The sequence below is a fragment of the Zootoca vivipara genome, chromosome 1 (assembly GCF_965207765.1).
Source record: "Zootoca vivipara chromosome 1, rZooViv2.hap1.1, whole genome shotgun sequence".
Lineage (NCBI taxonomy): Eukaryota > Metazoa > Chordata > Lepidosauria > Squamata > Lacertidae > Zootoca > Zootoca vivipara.
The window spans coordinates 15,830,435-15,846,314 of NC_142582.1; the positions used below are offsets into that span (position 1 = coordinate 15,830,435).

Consider the following 15,880-nt stretch of genomic DNA (forward strand, 5'->3'; position numbering starts at 1 on the left):
CCCAGGGCAACGTTCCACGGCGGTGGCCAGAAGGGGCGGGCAGTGTTCTCAGCGAGCCGGGGCTGCCGAGGAGGGTCCGTCGCCCAGTGCATCTCCCCTTCCCGGTAAGGGCGAAGAAGGCGCGCTGTTCCGCGGGGCGGGTAGGTGCATGGATGGTTGTGTGTGCGCGCGCGCCCTCGGCGCGAAGGCCGTCGTTATGCAACTGGTGGCGGCGGTGCGCGGGGCCGTGCGCTCCGTGCAAGCGCGGCTCCTCTGCGCAACAAAAGGCGGCTGCACCCTTCGGGGAACAATGCAGAGCGCCCTGCTGCTGCTGCGTCTGCGTCCTATAGGCATTGCACGGACTCGGAGGCCTCGTCTTGCTGCTGCCGCTGCCTCTGGTATTTAAATGCAGTAATGCTTTAGAGGTGTGCCCTTTCTTTTCGCAAAGGCGCACCTTTCTGCTTCCAGACAAAGGATCCTCAGTAAGCTAAGCTGCCGTCATTTCTCGGGCCGTGCCCGTTGCATCTGTCATGATCAGGGTGTCGGAAGTGGTGGCGATGGTGTGCTGCTGGCGAAGAGAGAGAAATGAATGCAGACGTTGCCGAAACAAATACACGGTGGTGGTGGTGGCTGCTAGTGCGTGGTTGCTGAACGCAAAAAGTGGCTTGAGCTGTGCGGAGTTGGGGGGAAATAGACGTGCAGTTTTGCTTGGCCCATATTGGGGTGTGAACCGGAGGAGGAGGAAGAAACGATTTTTACCTTTTCTCCATATACTGTACTGTATACTGCACCCCATAGGCTAGAGAGAGACGTAATTGTCTGTCCTGTTGCAAGCAGGAATGCACCCCGAGGCGTGCACATTTTAGAACGTGGTGAAACAATGGCCTCTCGCCCTGGAAGCAAACTATTGGGAAAGAGTTCTTCTCAGCTTTCTTTTATAGTCAGATGTTGTTTGCAAGCGACATGCCCGTATACTTGCCATTAAAGCCGTTTTAGAGCTTTGGTTTTAGTGAAGCTAGCACTCCAAACATCTCCAGTTCTAAAAAGTTCAACTCGCTTGAAAGTATGCAGTTTTACTGCTAGATGAGCCTCGGTTGATTTATTGGGACAGTGATTAATTTTCAAGTACGCACATTTTTTTTATAATGCCCTAAGTCTATGCATAGCTGCCAAGTTATCCCTTTTTTAAAGGGATTTTCCATTGTGCTGAATAGGCTTCCTTGCGAGAAAAGGGAAAACTTGGCAGCTATGGTCTATGTGCTGATGTGGCTTGGGTCTTGTACAGGTACTCATTTGTCTTGAGGATCTGGCTCTCGTAGTCTTGAGGATAATTGTTACTCAGTTGTGTGTGTGGTCAATTTACATTAAACTATGTATATTCTCATTTGGGGACTCAGGTGGGTGAGTATCCACATATTGGAGGGACCAGAGCCTAAATGAACATTGTTTTTAAGGAGGCATCCTTCACCAGTCAGGTATTATGCGTCTCCTAGTATGATTAGGAAAAGGGAAAATGGAGAGTGAACGTTCTGTTTAAAATTGACAACACACTTGCTAGTGTCTCCTTGGAAATAAGACTCGAACCTGACACAGGCTTTCCACAAAGTCTCTATTCCCAACATACTTGGTTAATGTAAATTATTCTCATCCTTAGTGTCAGTCATTTCTTGAATGACAAAACTGGATCCCATTATTAAGAAGATGCAATTGAACTCTCTTTTTAAAAAAGAAGAAGACTGAGTTTTAGGAAATTGATAATCTTACACTCTCTCATCTTCTTTCATCCAAAATACAAACAAATCTAGAAATGATATCGTCCAGGGATCCTTTACCTTTTTACCTGTTCTTAAATTGACCTTTTTGTGTATACAGAATTCTGTGACTGATTTCACATTACGTATAGTGCATTGAAATAAGCATTCAGTATGTTTTTTTAAGCTTGATGTTTAGGCAATGTTAACCACTGTTGACATTTTATGGTTAAATTATGAGTATTTCTGAGGAGGGAATTGACTACGCTTTCTAGGATAGCCTTGCAAAACCTATTTCCCTGATTTGGGGGGACGGACTTACCGTATATTCCGGCGTATAAGATGACTGGGCGTATAAGACGACCCCCAACTTTTCTAGTTAAAATATAGAGTTTGGGATATACTCGCCGTATAAGAAATACGACCTGGCGTATAAGACGACCCCTGACTTTGAGAAGATTTCCCTGGGTTAAAAAGTAGTCTTATACGCAGGAATATACATATTTCTTCTATGGGAGGTCATAAAATTGATCTGTGATTGACTAACTGCATAAAATTGCAGCAACCTCTAAAACTGACAGCTTATAAACATTCAAAAAGCTTATTTAACTTCCATCAGTCTTAACTCTTTGTTTGCAGGGGAGGTGTGAATGTGATATATGTGCAATTTTTGTTGCCTTGAAGGCAAATGAAACTCAAGTCTGTTGAAACCAAAGTGCCTCTGAACTCGAGCACTTCTCACTAAGCCACAAACATTGCTGCCGGGTAGGGATAGGTCTACTTGTAAAAATGGAGATACCATGTATGTAATTTTGCAGCACAGTTAAAAAGCAAGCCAAAAGTTGGTGATATACTGTTTTTAAAAACCATATGGTATATCGTTTTAACCTATGAGAAAGATGCTAAAGGTGTTTTGTGCAGCAATTACTGGTTATGATCACGTCTATAGTCTGCCCAGTGGTGGGTAGAATGCAACAGGTAACCCCTGACAAAGCGTACTTTCTGTCAACCTTTCTGCAATATTACTTTTCAGAATAAGAAAAGAAGATGAACGTCGGGGTTGCCCACAGTGAAGTAAACCCCAACACAAGAGTAATGAACAGCAGAGGAATGTGGCTCACATACGCTCTTGGGGTTGGCTTGCTCCATATTGTCTTGCTCAGCATCCCGTTCTTCAGTGTTCCGGTTGCGTGGACCTTAACCAATGTTATTCACAATTTGGTAAGTACCCTACAAAGCAATGGAGAAAGAAAGGTGAAGATACAAAGATACCTGTTACGAGGTAGAGGCCCGGGAAGGCTCCTTTCCCAGAAAACAGTTTGAGACTGCCGAATATTGTCTTGAAATTAGTCAAAACAGAAATGGAATTGGAGCAAATCCTTCTGTTCACAAGATGATAAATAAAGCTTCTAATCTCATCGTCTGGATGCAGAATGATTTTTTTGGGGGGGGGCTCTTAACACACCCAAGGACATAAAACAAGAACAAAAGTAAACATTAGGAATATTCAAATAAAATGGCCATTGAAAGTACTCTTGCTCATCTGAAAACTCATGAGGAATTTAAATGACTTTGTTGGACCTCTAGAGCAGGTTCCCTTAACCTCGGCCCTCCAGATGTTTTGAGACTACAATTCCCATCATCCCTGACCACTGGTCCTGCTAGCTAGAGATCATGGGAATTGTTGGCCAAAAACATCTGGAGGGCTGAGGTTGAGGAAACCTGCTCTAGAGCAACAATTGCGTTCAATCCAAGGCGCTGGATTCTCCCCAACTAAGCTGCTTGTGGGTTGTAGTTCGCCTCCTGATGGCGCCATTACTTGCTGCCCACAACTGGCAGAGTCTAGAGCAGGCTTCCTCAAACTCAGCCCTCCAGATGTTTTGAGACTACAATTCCCACCATCCCTGACCACTGGTCCTGCTAGCTAGGGATCATGGGAGTTGTAGACCAAAAACATATGGAGGGCCGAGTTTGAAGAAGCCCTGTCTAGAGTCCTTCAATAACCCATGGGCGACTTCCCTACTGGCCTGCATGTGCTCGTCCCTTTGAAAATGGCCAGGAGGGCTTCTGGGGTCCTCTTGCATTTCTTGAAGGAGTACTGTAGTAGGCACTTAGCCACTGCAAGAAAAGAAGCCTGCTCTCCGACTAGCTCCTCCATAGAGGAATGGGAGAGTTCTGCAGAGGTCTCTGTGAAGATAATGGGGCTCTGGGTTAATAATTTCCCATTCTTTGTGGAAAGGACATCTGTTAGACAGAGACAGCAAGCGGAGCACAACTTCTTGCATGCTCCTTCTTGCCTGTCCAGCGCTAACTCCACAGAGATGGGGTTAGGTTGCAAGCCGTACATTACTGAAGCCACCACCTTCATATAGATGGGCTTTGGTCCTCGTGTGCAACTGCAGGGTTTTAATTTTGCAAACTCTTCGCTATTGTTTGGCACATGTTAAGCATGCAGTAAAATCTTAATGAGAAATGCTATTCCCCGGGATAAACAAAGTGCCACCTCAGGGCCTAGGCCTCTGGGGTCATTAGAAAGGACCGAGAGACTTAGCTGATGCAGGCAAATCTCTGAATAATGTTATGCAGGGAGGCATTTTGTTGATTAAAGCAAAGTGGCTTCTTATTTTGTTTACCTTAAATGTCACATTTAAAGAGTCAAATTTACAACTTCTGACACAAGAGGCATATTTGGGAATATTACTAAGTGCCGTACCTATAAAATGTCTCGGCGCTGATGAATTACTCTTGGCCAGTATTGATGCTGCCTGTAGAATTAAGTGTTGATTGTGACAAGCGGATAACTTGCTCGATTTCAGTCACTATGATGGAGAAATGTGAGGTGTTAAGACTGCAAATAATTTGTACATTATCTGTTATTAATTAACATGTAGGTTATAGGGAGGGGAAATAATTTTAAGTGAGCTGCTTTTGCTCCAGAAACACACTGGCCATTATTTTAATAAAATTATTGCTTTCTAGTACCAGCTTATAGACTTACCTTTTCTTTCACTCTTCTCTGAGGAAAAAACCTCAAGTGCTGTTCCTAAAAGCATCTGGAACATTAAAATAGTCTTCCTGTACTTTTTGATATTGAAAAGGGGACAAATGATATATGGAGAAAGGGAGTTCATGTTGAGAGACCACAACAACAAAGTCATATTTCGGGCCCTGCCTTCAATTTGCACCTTCAGTTTGTGGTTGAGGGGGAAAAGGTGATTTAGAGTGAAGATTCAGAAGCCGCCTTGTCCTGCGCGTGTGCTTTAGGTATCACAGACTTGATTGTTTTATTTATTGAAAACATTTATATGCTGCTTAACATTTCAGAAATTTCCCAACAGGGTGCAGCCTGGGAATTCAACCTGTTTTGCATAGGACCAATGCAGAGATTGGAGAACCTTACGAAACCATTTTGACTTTGAAACCCCTAGAAAATGGGAGGTTGGAATGCTATGTTCTCCTTCAGTTGAAGGAGTGGGCTATTGAGGACACTTAACACTCTTGACACCTAAAGAGACATACTTGAGAAACAAATGACTTGATACTTAAATTGCCTTTAAATCAGCTTATTTGGGTCCCACACCCAGCTGCGAATTTCCCCAACATTGGTGTGACTTGCAGCTCAATCCTGGGCAGTTCTTTTCAGAAACAAGGCCCTTAGCGTTCACTGGGATTTACTTAAATTGCTGCCTTCAAACGTTAGTTTAGGTCCCCGCCTCTGTGCAGATCAGCTGAAGAGAAGGGATCCTCACATGTTCAGTCTGATAGGCAGGGAAGAAACAGTCTGGATCCCCATTAAAGCCCTAAAGAGAGTAGAGAACTTTAAACCTCTCCCCTTCGTCTCATCCAGTGTTATGTGTACTTGTAACACACACACCCTCCTTTGTTGTTGTTGCTGCTCAAAATCAGGAGTCTTGCAGGACCACAAATTTTGCTTTGGCTGAAGTTAGCCACCCCCACTCACTCAGTTTTGAGAAAAGGACCACACAGTCCATTTCTTTATCAACTATTCAACTTTTCCAAAATAAAATAAAAAAATTCCTTTAGTAGCACCTTAAAGACCAACTAAGTTTTTATTTTGGTATGAGCTTTCGTGTGCATGCACACTTCTTCAGATACACTGAAGAATCTGTGTATCTGAAGAAGTGTGCATGCACACGAAAGCTCATACCAAAATAAAAACTTAGTTTTTTAGGATTTTTTTTTATTTTGCTTCGACTCAGACCAACACGGCTACCTACCTTGTAACTTTTCCAAAATAATAAGCTAAGGGGTGTGTGACATGGAGGCCAGCCACTGAGGACAATCGCCATTTGTCTTGGCATTTCTGCGTAGTCATTGGTCGAGCATGTGTAACATACGCAAACACTGAACAAATTCCTCTTTTCGTTCAATAGCAGTTCTTAATGTGGCATGATTATTTCTCGCAGAGGTTCTGTGTGGTTTTCTAATAATGCCATAGCTTGCCTTTTATTTTTTCTGCACAGGGAATGTATGTATTTTTGCATGCTGTAAAGGGGACACCATTTGAAACACCTGACCAAGGCAAAGCAAGACTGCTGACGCATTGGGAGCAGCTGGACTACGGCGTGCAGTTCACATCCTCCCGGAAATTCTTCACAATCTCGCCAATTATTTTGTAGGTTTCTTTGTTTTTTGAAGTTCAACTATGGCAGTATTTGTAGTCTGGGAATTATCCAACAGTAATATTTGATGGGGAAAACCAGTTACTGCATAGGGTAACAATGTGTGAAATCTGCAAAAAAATAATATTGGGGTCACATAGGTTTTACACAATCCTTTCCTTGTCTACTCAGAAGTAAGTCCCACTGAGTCCAGTAATTCCTCAAACAAAAGAACTCATTTTCTTTCTGTTTAGCTGCTTAGAAACATAACCTTATTGCTGTTCCTGCCCTCAGGATACACACACTTACTGTAATGAAGACTCTTAATTGTTTTTTTTCCTCTTCTTTGATCTTTCGTTTCAACCAACTAATGCAGTACCCATGGTATTCTAAGCCAGAGTCAAACTTTGAGCAACCTTATTACTACGGGATGGTAATGCTTACAAGTATTAAGAATGCCCTGTGGGCACTCTATTGATCATCTGTTTTCTGAAACAAGCAACCTAGATTGTGAGACATGAACTATACAGGGGAATGCATTTGTCCATTGGCAGCTCAGTAGGTATTGCAAATACATTACGCAACAACCTGAAATATCTCAAGTAGACTGCTGGCATTCAGCTACCGTATGCAGTGGTACCTCTACTTATGAATTTAATGCGTTCCGAACGCACATTTGTAAGTCGAAAAAAATTGTAAGTCGAATCCCATAGGAATGCACTGGGAGAAAAAATTCATAAGCAACCCTATCTAAAAATTCGTAAGTAGAAAAAATCCTATCTAAACTGCATCCAAGATGGCGAATGGAGCTCCGCTTGTAAGTAGAAACATTCATAAGTAGAGTTATTTGTAAGTAGAGGTACAACTGTATAAACCGTTTATACCAGGGGTCAGCAAACTTTTTCAGCAGGGGGCCGGTCCACTATCCCTCGGACCTTGTGGGGGCACCGGACTATATTTTGAAAAAAAAATGAATTAATTCCTATGCCCCACAAATAACCCAGAGATGCATTTTAAATAAAAGGACACATTCTACTCATGTAAAAAACATGCTGATTCCTGGACCGTCCGCGGGCCGGATTTAGAAGGCGATTGGGCTGCATCCGGCCCCTGGGCCTTAGTTTGGGGGACCCTGGTTTATACCGTAGTATAAACATGGCAATTTGTTGTAGGTAAGTCACTGTCTGCATTCCCACTCCCTTAGCTTCCTACTCGTTGTAATGATTTATGAGATATTGTATATGATGGTTTGAGTGCTTGGGGAAAGTGCTTTGGTGAATGGATGCTAATTGTCTTGCAAGGCACATACCAGAAAGTCTAACCCAGGGGTCAGCAATCAGCAACCTTTTTCAACTATGGGCCAGTCCACCATCCCTCAAACCATGTGGGGGGCTGGACTATATTTTTTTTGGGGGGGGGACAACGAATGAATTCCTATGCCCCACAAATAACCCAGAGATGCATTTTAAATAAAAGCACACATTCTGCTCATGTGAAAACTCCAGGCCGGCCCCACAAATAACCCAGAGATGCATTTTAAATAAAAGCACACATTCTGCTCATGTAAAAAAACCGCTGATTCTCAGACCGTCCACGGGCCTGATTCAGAAGGAGATCGGGCTGCATCCGGCCCCCAGGCCTTAGGTTGCCTACCCCTGGTCTAATCTCTTAAAAGTTCCTGTGACTTCTGCAGTTGGAAATATTTTGTAATAAATGCATATTCTTTGCTGAGATTTTCCCCTTGAACCAATTGTCAGTTCTGAAGTGGTAACTTTATGCATGTCCTTCATTAAAAATAAATTTCTTTCCTTCTGCCCTGTCCTTATATCCTTATTAACTCCCCCTTTGTTTTTCTGCAGGTATTTCCTGGCAAGCTTCTACACAAAATATGATCCGGCACATTTCATCCTAAACACGGTTTCTCTCTTAAGCGTACTTATTCCTAAGTTGCCACAGCTGCATGGAGTCAGAATCTTTGGGATCAACAAGTATTAAGCAGGAGAAACGAAACTAAGAGCAATCTGACCACAACATGGTATTGGCTGCTTGTTTCCTTTGGCAGAAGGAACAGTTTGCAGTGCCACTTATCTAATAATCTACAACAAGACTTTCTACTCCCAAGATGTGTGCTATTCTTTCAAAGCTATGCGGGAGAGGAATAAGACTTTCTGAAGACGTATCAAACTTAAGTGGTATATCTTTGGAGGAAAGGCATAAGGAGCTAGGCAGGCCTAGTTCTATTATGTTAGGTGCACTTGCAGGATATATGCCAAGCTAGCATAAATGAGTCTCAAAAGGAGAATGAGTAATTTGATTGAAGCATAGGCATAATGTTTCACAAACTTAAGACAGCTGTGGCAACGCAAAGTGCTTTGGGAAAAGAAGGGGGAATTGCCCCAGTTCTCCATTGTAATGCTTTTTGGGTGTTTTTTAATTTTATTATTTTACATCCAGGATTTTATCTCCAGCTGCAGGAGTTGCCAGGTTAACAACAAAAGCAAGTGCTGTGACTCCATTGTAATGGATTTAAGTTCAGGGGGCTGAGGTCAAATTTAAAGTCTTTGTTTCATACAAATTTAAACCAAATCAATGTTTTCCAGACAAAGCTGACCATTCTGAAACATTCAGAGTATCTAAACTTACAAAATGATCTGTAGAACTGGGTTCTTTTCTGCTTTGGCTTTGCCTTCAGTGCAAACCGCTAAATAATTTTTCACTTCCGGAGATTGCTCGCAAAAATGAGAGCCCTGTTTCAGTTAGTAGAAACGCTGTCTCCAGTAGAATATCTGGCCTTGTACAGGCAACAACCATTTTGCACGGGGGTTAAGGACCTGACCCCCGTGTGCATCGGCTGAGTTCGCATAAGCCCGCTCTGCCCTGTTGTGCCCACGCCCCCCCTTTTCCGGATACTTCCTTGTCGCACGTGTGCAATCACACACATATTGGACACGTGCAAAACATTCATTGCCTGTACTCAGCTAGAAATTGCCACGCGATGGGTAACACACGACACCATAATGTGTTGCCTCCAGATTTCCGCACCCACCCCCTTGTGCTTTACGCAAATTGTGAAAATTAAGGGTGGACTGTAGGCTTGATTAGAACTGTGTAAACTGGGGAAAATTTTGCCTTAAGAGCTTAAGGTCTTTGTTTCAGTGTTTGCTACTACCTGATATGGCAAATACCTCTTGGAGAAAACATTTTGTGTAACCCAAGGAAGAGGCATGTGTTTCCCCCTGTTGAATGGGGAACGGCTGTGACTTGGTAGCAAAGAGACGCACCTTGCTTCAATTAAAACTCTGCCTCATTGCCTACAGAGACGAGTGAATTCAAGCTAGTAGTGATTATGCACTAATGGGCTACCTTCAATAAACTGTACTTTCCTTGGACTCTGAAAATGTCTGTTAAAATATCAATGTTTTATATTAATAAAGTGAATGACTTTGAGACTGATCATATCAATACAGTACATTGTTAAGTGCAGTTCACTGTACCAAAAAAATGCAAGCATAACAAATTGTAAATAGAATTATAGTTGTAATGTAGGGCTAGTGTTTGAAACACTACATACTAAAAATGTATGAATTGAGTAAGAAGCATTTTCAACAATTATCTGAGACATTGATGTGGTAAGGGTTTTCTGTCTGCCTTTTGACATTTTCCCTCAAATCTGATTTCTGTGATTTATTCAGATTAAAGAAAAAATGCCCTAAGAAGTCGTTTCATTTGTTTAAAAAATGAATTCATCGATGCTCCATTTTTGCTTCCCTCCCATAAGCTAACATGGCAGGTTAAGGCTTGCCTACACAATGTGAGATGCCTGACCTTATGTGAAAATTGTCACGTTAGATGGCTATGATGTGGCAAGAAAGATACATACGGGTCACTATTAGCATCCATCTGCCTTGGGAGACAGTGGAGGAGTGCGCCTTTGGGTTTGAAGTCAAACTGTTGGAAGGTTACGGCGCCTGCTGTGGCAGTAGAGGCCAATAGGGGAGAGATAGGTTTCGTTGCAGCTAGGGCAGATGAAGGCGTCTGGTTGTGCTGCTGCAGATATACCACGGTGTCCCTTTTCTCTGCATTCCTCCCAGAGGTCATTCCTCCTCTGGTTACTGCTATGCAGGTACAACCTTTCTGACAGTCTTAAGGCACTACAGTTCCTACACTCCCATTTATTTCTGCCCGTCATGTGTAGACAAATGACTTTTTTAAGGGTTGCCTAAGTCATCATTTGGGACGCGGGTGGCGCTGTGGATTAAACCACAGAGCCTAGGGCTTGCCGATCAGAAGGTCGGCGGTTCGAATCCCCACGACAGGGTGAGCTCCCATTGCACTGTCCCAGCTCCTGCCAATCTAGCAATTCAAAAGCACGTCAAAGTGCAAGTAGATAAATATGTACCACTACAGTGGGAAGGTAAACAGCGTTTCCCTGTGCTGCTCTGGTTTGCCAGAAGCAGCTTAGTCATGCTGGCCACATGACCTGGAAGCTGTACACCGGCTCCCTTGGATGAGCGCCACAACCCCAGAGTCATCCGCGACTGGACCTAATGGTCAGGGGTACCTTTACCTAAGTCATCATTTAGGCTTGCCTCTTCCACTTTTCACTTGTATTTTCTTTTTGATTCTGCTGAAAGCTGAAGTGGAGAGAGTAACTATTACCCCATTGAAATTACTCATGCATCAAGTGAGTCTTAATCAGACAGCTAACCTGAGTCACTGGGTTTGGTTTGCATAGTCGTATTCCAGTGAGCCTTCACCAAGTTGCAGTATTATAACATTTAAAGAATTAAAACTGAAAACCCTAAGGCAAAGTAGTGCAGGTCATGCACAACATACTGAACTTTATTCCAAAGTACATAGTATAAGACTTGATGGGCAGATCATAGTTCATGAACTGAATCTCAGTAGTATTTCACGTCCTTCCCAGTAACCATGCAGAGTGGAGAGGGAAATGTGAAGTAAGAGGTTGCCTGCACTTTGCCTTGATCTCTAGGCCTATATCAGGGGTCAGCAACCTTTTCCAGCAGGGGGGCTTCGCTCAGACCATGTGGGGGGCAAGACTATATTTTGAAGGGGAAAAAATGAACTAATTCCTATGCCCCACAAATAACCCAGAGATGCATTTTAAATAAAGGAAACATTCTACTCATGTAAAAACACTGATTCCCGGACTGTCCGTGGGCGATTGGGCCACATCTGGCTCCCGGGCCTTAGGTTGCCTACCCCTGGCCTATATCCTATCTCTACCAACTAGTGTCATTCCTCGGATTAAGTACACTTCAGGTTGAGTACTTTCAAGTTAAGTACTCCACGGACCCGTCTGGAACGGATTAATCCACTTCCCATTACTTTCAATGGGAAAGTTCGCTTCAGGTTAAGTACGGACATCCAGAACCAATTAAGTACTTAACCTGAGGTACCACTGTACATTGATTATTGCCTTCATTTTATGGATCAATGGTCTCATTAGCAAAATTCGTGTTAAATTGCTGTTTTAGGGGGTGCTTTTCATCGTCTGGAACGGATTAATCCACTTCCCATTACTTTCAATTGGAAAGTTCGCTTCAGGTTAAGTACGCTTCAGATTAAATACGGACTTCTGGAACCAATTAAGTACTTACCCTGAGGTACCACTGTATGTTGCTAACAGAAATAGTGAGCAGATGGGAATGTCCTGCCCATTCGCTAGATGAGCACTTTATTAGTTCGTTTAAAATTAGCAGTTATGGACTAACAGATCCTAAATGCAAACATTGTTTCATTATCAGCCACTGCAATATTTAAATCTGATACAATACACTTTTCCAGCATTAAATAAAGTAACTTTTTGCATAATATTCCAAATGACAAACTTTTCAATTTTCTGACTATAGTACAACTAGGGTTGCCTAGAGAACTTGTATAGCCCATTGGGAATGGGGAGCCACCCAAACCTGATGAAATTCTGCCTTCTGTGTAATTTCTAAAGAACTGTTTGGGGAAGTTTTTAATGTCTGATGTTTTATCACTTTTATATTATTATTATTGTTATTATTATTATTATTATCATCATCATCATCATCATCATTAATTCTGTTGGGAGCCACTCAGAGTGGTTGGGGAAACCCAGTCAGAAGGGTGGGATATAAATAATAAATTATTATTATTATTATTATTGGTACTAAAATAATTTCTAAAGACGTAATATAAATCAGTCCTTTAGTGGCTATACCTCCTAACCCTAACAACTGATTTTAAAATTGAATTCTAGAATACTGTTCCCACTTGTAAGTTGCTGCAAATTCCAAAGGAAGTTTTAGAGTAGTTATATTAAAGTTTTTTAAAGAAAAAAGCAGACAGGACATTGCGGTCACAAGCTCAATATTAGTCGTGCATTTACAGTACCGTGTTTCTCATAAGACATGTCTTATATTTATTTTTTCCTAAAAAAAACACACTATGGCTTATTTTCAAGGGATGTCTTATTTTTTTCCTCCTCCTCCTGCCGCGGCCGGCATTGCTGCTGCGCCTATCACTATGTCTTATTTTCGGGGTATGGCTTATATTCCTTAAATGCTTAAAAATCCTGCTGTGGCTTATTTTATGGGTATGTCTTAAAATATGAGAAACAGGGTATATGACAATAGTGGATCAAATACTGTTTTAACTGTAAATATGACTACTGATTTGAATGCAGGGTGGTTATTAACTTACTAAATCGTTATGTAGCAAGAACTGTGTAACTAGAAATTATTAGAGGAACAACTGATTGCCCTTTCATGTGGTGTGCTGCATGCTATTTTGGGGGGCAAGTTATTCCGAGCCCTTTTACGGACTAAATAATTGTTTCAGCTGGACAAAATAAATGCGAGTAACTAGTTTTCGAATTAGAGGCTAAGCCACCCAGATACATAAATATATCTAAGGAATGTTTACCTTCAGCTTGAACAATAAAGAGGATTTAATGGGATAAATGTGCCTGAGCGCTATATCTCAGCAACGCTAAAAAAGTGAGTGACAGAAGCTTTGTACAGCCACGTGTTTTTTTTAAAAAAATCAGTTGCTGTTTGTGAAGGCTTTTGACCCTACTATCATTCAAGATAACACAAGGAAAGCGACAACATTCAGAACTGGCCTGGACTTTGGATACAAAGTGACTCATTTTGTTGAAGACATCTTCTTTCCAAATACCCAAAAATAGAATATTATGCAGCTTCATGTTTGGGAGATCATGTGACAGCTTACCTGACTTATGGAGTTTGAACGCTTGCATCCATAAGCTCTTGAAGTTTCTGCTGTGGCTTACTTCCTTTCAGTCTGCTTTTGCTCTGATATTGTATCGGGGTGTGTATTTTGCATATGCATATTGTTTTTCTATAATGGAAAAAGTAGGTACTAACAAACAGAAATTTGGGTTGTTATAAGAAAATACTGCTCCTTTTCCCTTATGGAGTATCCAAGAGCCCGTATAAAGTCCTTAAGTAGGTCCCCTATTGGAAGGAGAAAATAACAGAGGCCAACCAGAGAATATTGAGAAGCAAGGCAGCTAGTAAGCCTGATCTTTATTAACTGTTGCAACAGGGTGCTCACAACCACACGCAGGAGGCACCCAGAACAATGGTGCGCAAGCCCTTATATAGACTTTTTAAATTGCCCACCCTGGAGCCCAAGACCCCCCCCCCCCGAAACATCATATAAACATCAAGGAGGAGGCAGTCTCCAACAAAATTCCTGTTTGTCAGGATACCTGATACATAATAGCCACTGATTCCTCTACCTGGGCAGCCTGGCCATTCCTTTTAAGATGCTAAATACTTAGTTCCTGATTCCAGGTCACAGGCTCACCCTATTCATGCACAAATACACCCTTAAGACAAATTAAAAAATTTCTTCAGTAGCACCTTAAAGACCAACTAAGTTTTTATTTTGGTATGAGCTTTCGTGTACTGTATCTGAAGAAGTGTGCATGCACACGAAAGCTCATACCAAAATAAAAACTTAGTTGGTCTTTAAGGTGCTACTGGAGGAATTTTTTATTTTGCTTCGACTCAGACCAACACGGCTACCTACCTGCCCTGAAGACAATAAGCAAAAGACAATGGAGAGGCTTTCCCATTTCCTTACTCCTCGCAGATAAATATTTGAGGTCAGTTTGGGAGAGTCAACATGGTTTCAGGATTGCTCTCCTGTACTTTTTCAGATGCTTTATATACAGTCATACCTCATGTTGCGTCTGCTGTGGGTTACGTCTTTTCAGGATACGGACGCGCCGAACCTGGAATGGGTTACTTCCAGGTTTGGCGCATGTGCTAAATAGCGCTCTGTGCATGAGCACCGAATTGCATCACGCACGTGCGCAGACGCGGCACTTCATGTTGCGGCCTTTTCATGTTGCGAACAGGCCTCCAGAATAGATCCCGTTCGCAACCAGAGGTACCACTGTACTTATGTGTGTGTTTGCCTTGTAAATTTATGGGTGTACATGCAATATATGGGGGGGGGGGGAAGGACCAAAGAAAAATACTGTAATGTAAGCCCCATTTAGCTTCTTTTTTCCTCTTAAATAATATTCCTAAGGAAAAGATAACAGCTGTGCAAATCCAGACTAACTGCAAAGCCACCATACATTGCAGGCACACCACTTACCTCTAACCATCCTGGTAACTGGTTCATTAAGGATGTTGGACATTTCACAGGCTTCTATGGGTTTGTTTGTGCTCATAATAATTTAATAATTATGTTAATAATTATCATTTATACCCCGCCCATCTGACGGGGTTTTCCCAGCCACTCTGGGTGCCGTCCAGCACATTATATAAAAGCATAATGAAATGTTGAACACGCTTGAAGTGTATGGCCTGTATATGCGGCCTAAAGGGGTGGGAAAGTTTTAATAAGGACAGATAAAATAATCAATTCATAGGGTTGGAAGGGATCCTGAGGGATCAATCCCCTGTAATGCATGCAAATGTAATATAAGAGCCTGCTGGTTCAGGGCTCATCTAGTCCAGTGTTTACTGTTGGGCAAAGATTTTGGTGAGTGAAAGGGACAGGACAAGACTTGCATTGAGACCAGGAATAACTCTGAATTATCTTTAGAAAGCAGCATATACCACTCTACACTACAGGCTCGCACATCATGATTAAGAACAGAAGCATTCTGATTCATGGGCTCCTGACTCTTTTATTCCAAAATATGCTCGGTCACCTCATTGGGTTTTTTTTTTTTTAATGTCATGGTTGTGGGAGTTGGGTGAAGCAGAGGACAAAGGAAGGCAGAGTTCCTATTTTATAGAAAAGGAAAGTTTTCTTTCAGGTCTGGCGGCTGCCCCAACCAATTAAAATATTACATAAGGGTGCAGAATGCAAGCTTTCCAGTTCCCCAGAATTCTTCAACCCGATAATTCCTCCCATCCTTGATTTTGTTTGCCATAGTCTGATTCAGAGCCCTTGAGAAGTCAAAGGTTTGTAATTATGGTGTGCATTTTTGGCTGCCCCAAAATTGTACGCCATTTTGGATTATTTTTTTTAAAGCGCCAATATTATTAT

The 15,880-nt window shown here is 42.1% G+C and overlaps 1 protein-coding gene across 4 annotated transcripts; it reads left to right on the forward strand.

Moving 5' to 3' along the window:
• Positions 1 to 31: 31 nt before the first annotated feature.
• On the forward strand, positions 32 to 10,068 carry ORMDL1 (ORMDL sphingolipid biosynthesis regulator 1). Of its 4 annotated transcripts, none has more exons than XM_035136010.3 (4): positions 32 to 461; positions 2,764 to 2,951; positions 6,215 to 6,366; positions 8,212 to 10,068. In XM_035136010.3, exons 2-4 carry the CDS (start codon positions 2,778 to 2,780, stop codon positions 8,345 to 8,347), a joined length of 462 nt encoding a protein of 153 aa, XP_034991901.1. In that variant the 5' UTR covers positions 32 to 461; positions 2,764 to 2,777; the 3' UTR covers positions 8,348 to 10,068. The 4 variants fall into 4 exon arrangements, with proteins under 4 accessions (XP_034991901.1, XP_034991891.1, XP_034991872.1 ...); XM_035136000.3 differs by having other exon boundaries at positions 32 to 377; XM_035135981.3 differs by having other exon boundaries at positions 32 to 140.
• The last annotated feature ends 5,812 nt before the right edge of the window (positions 10,069 to 15,880 follow it).

What these genes read in the sequence shown, in the direction of transcription:
- ORMDL1 (XM_035136010.3), top strand. Translation starts at nt 2,778, where the DNA reads ATGAACGTCGGGGTTGCCCACAGTGAAGTAAACCCCAACACAAGAGTA. An exon ending in CCAATGTTATTCACAATTTG is followed by an intron (nt 2,952 to 6,214) that starts GTAAGTACCCTA and finishes TTTTCTGCACAG; the next exon opens with GGAATGTATGTATTTTTGCA. An exon ending in ACAATCTCGCCAATTATTTT is followed by an intron (nt 6,367 to 8,211) that starts GTAGGTTTCTTT and finishes GTTTTTCTGCAG; the next exon opens with GTATTTCCTGGCAAGCTTCT.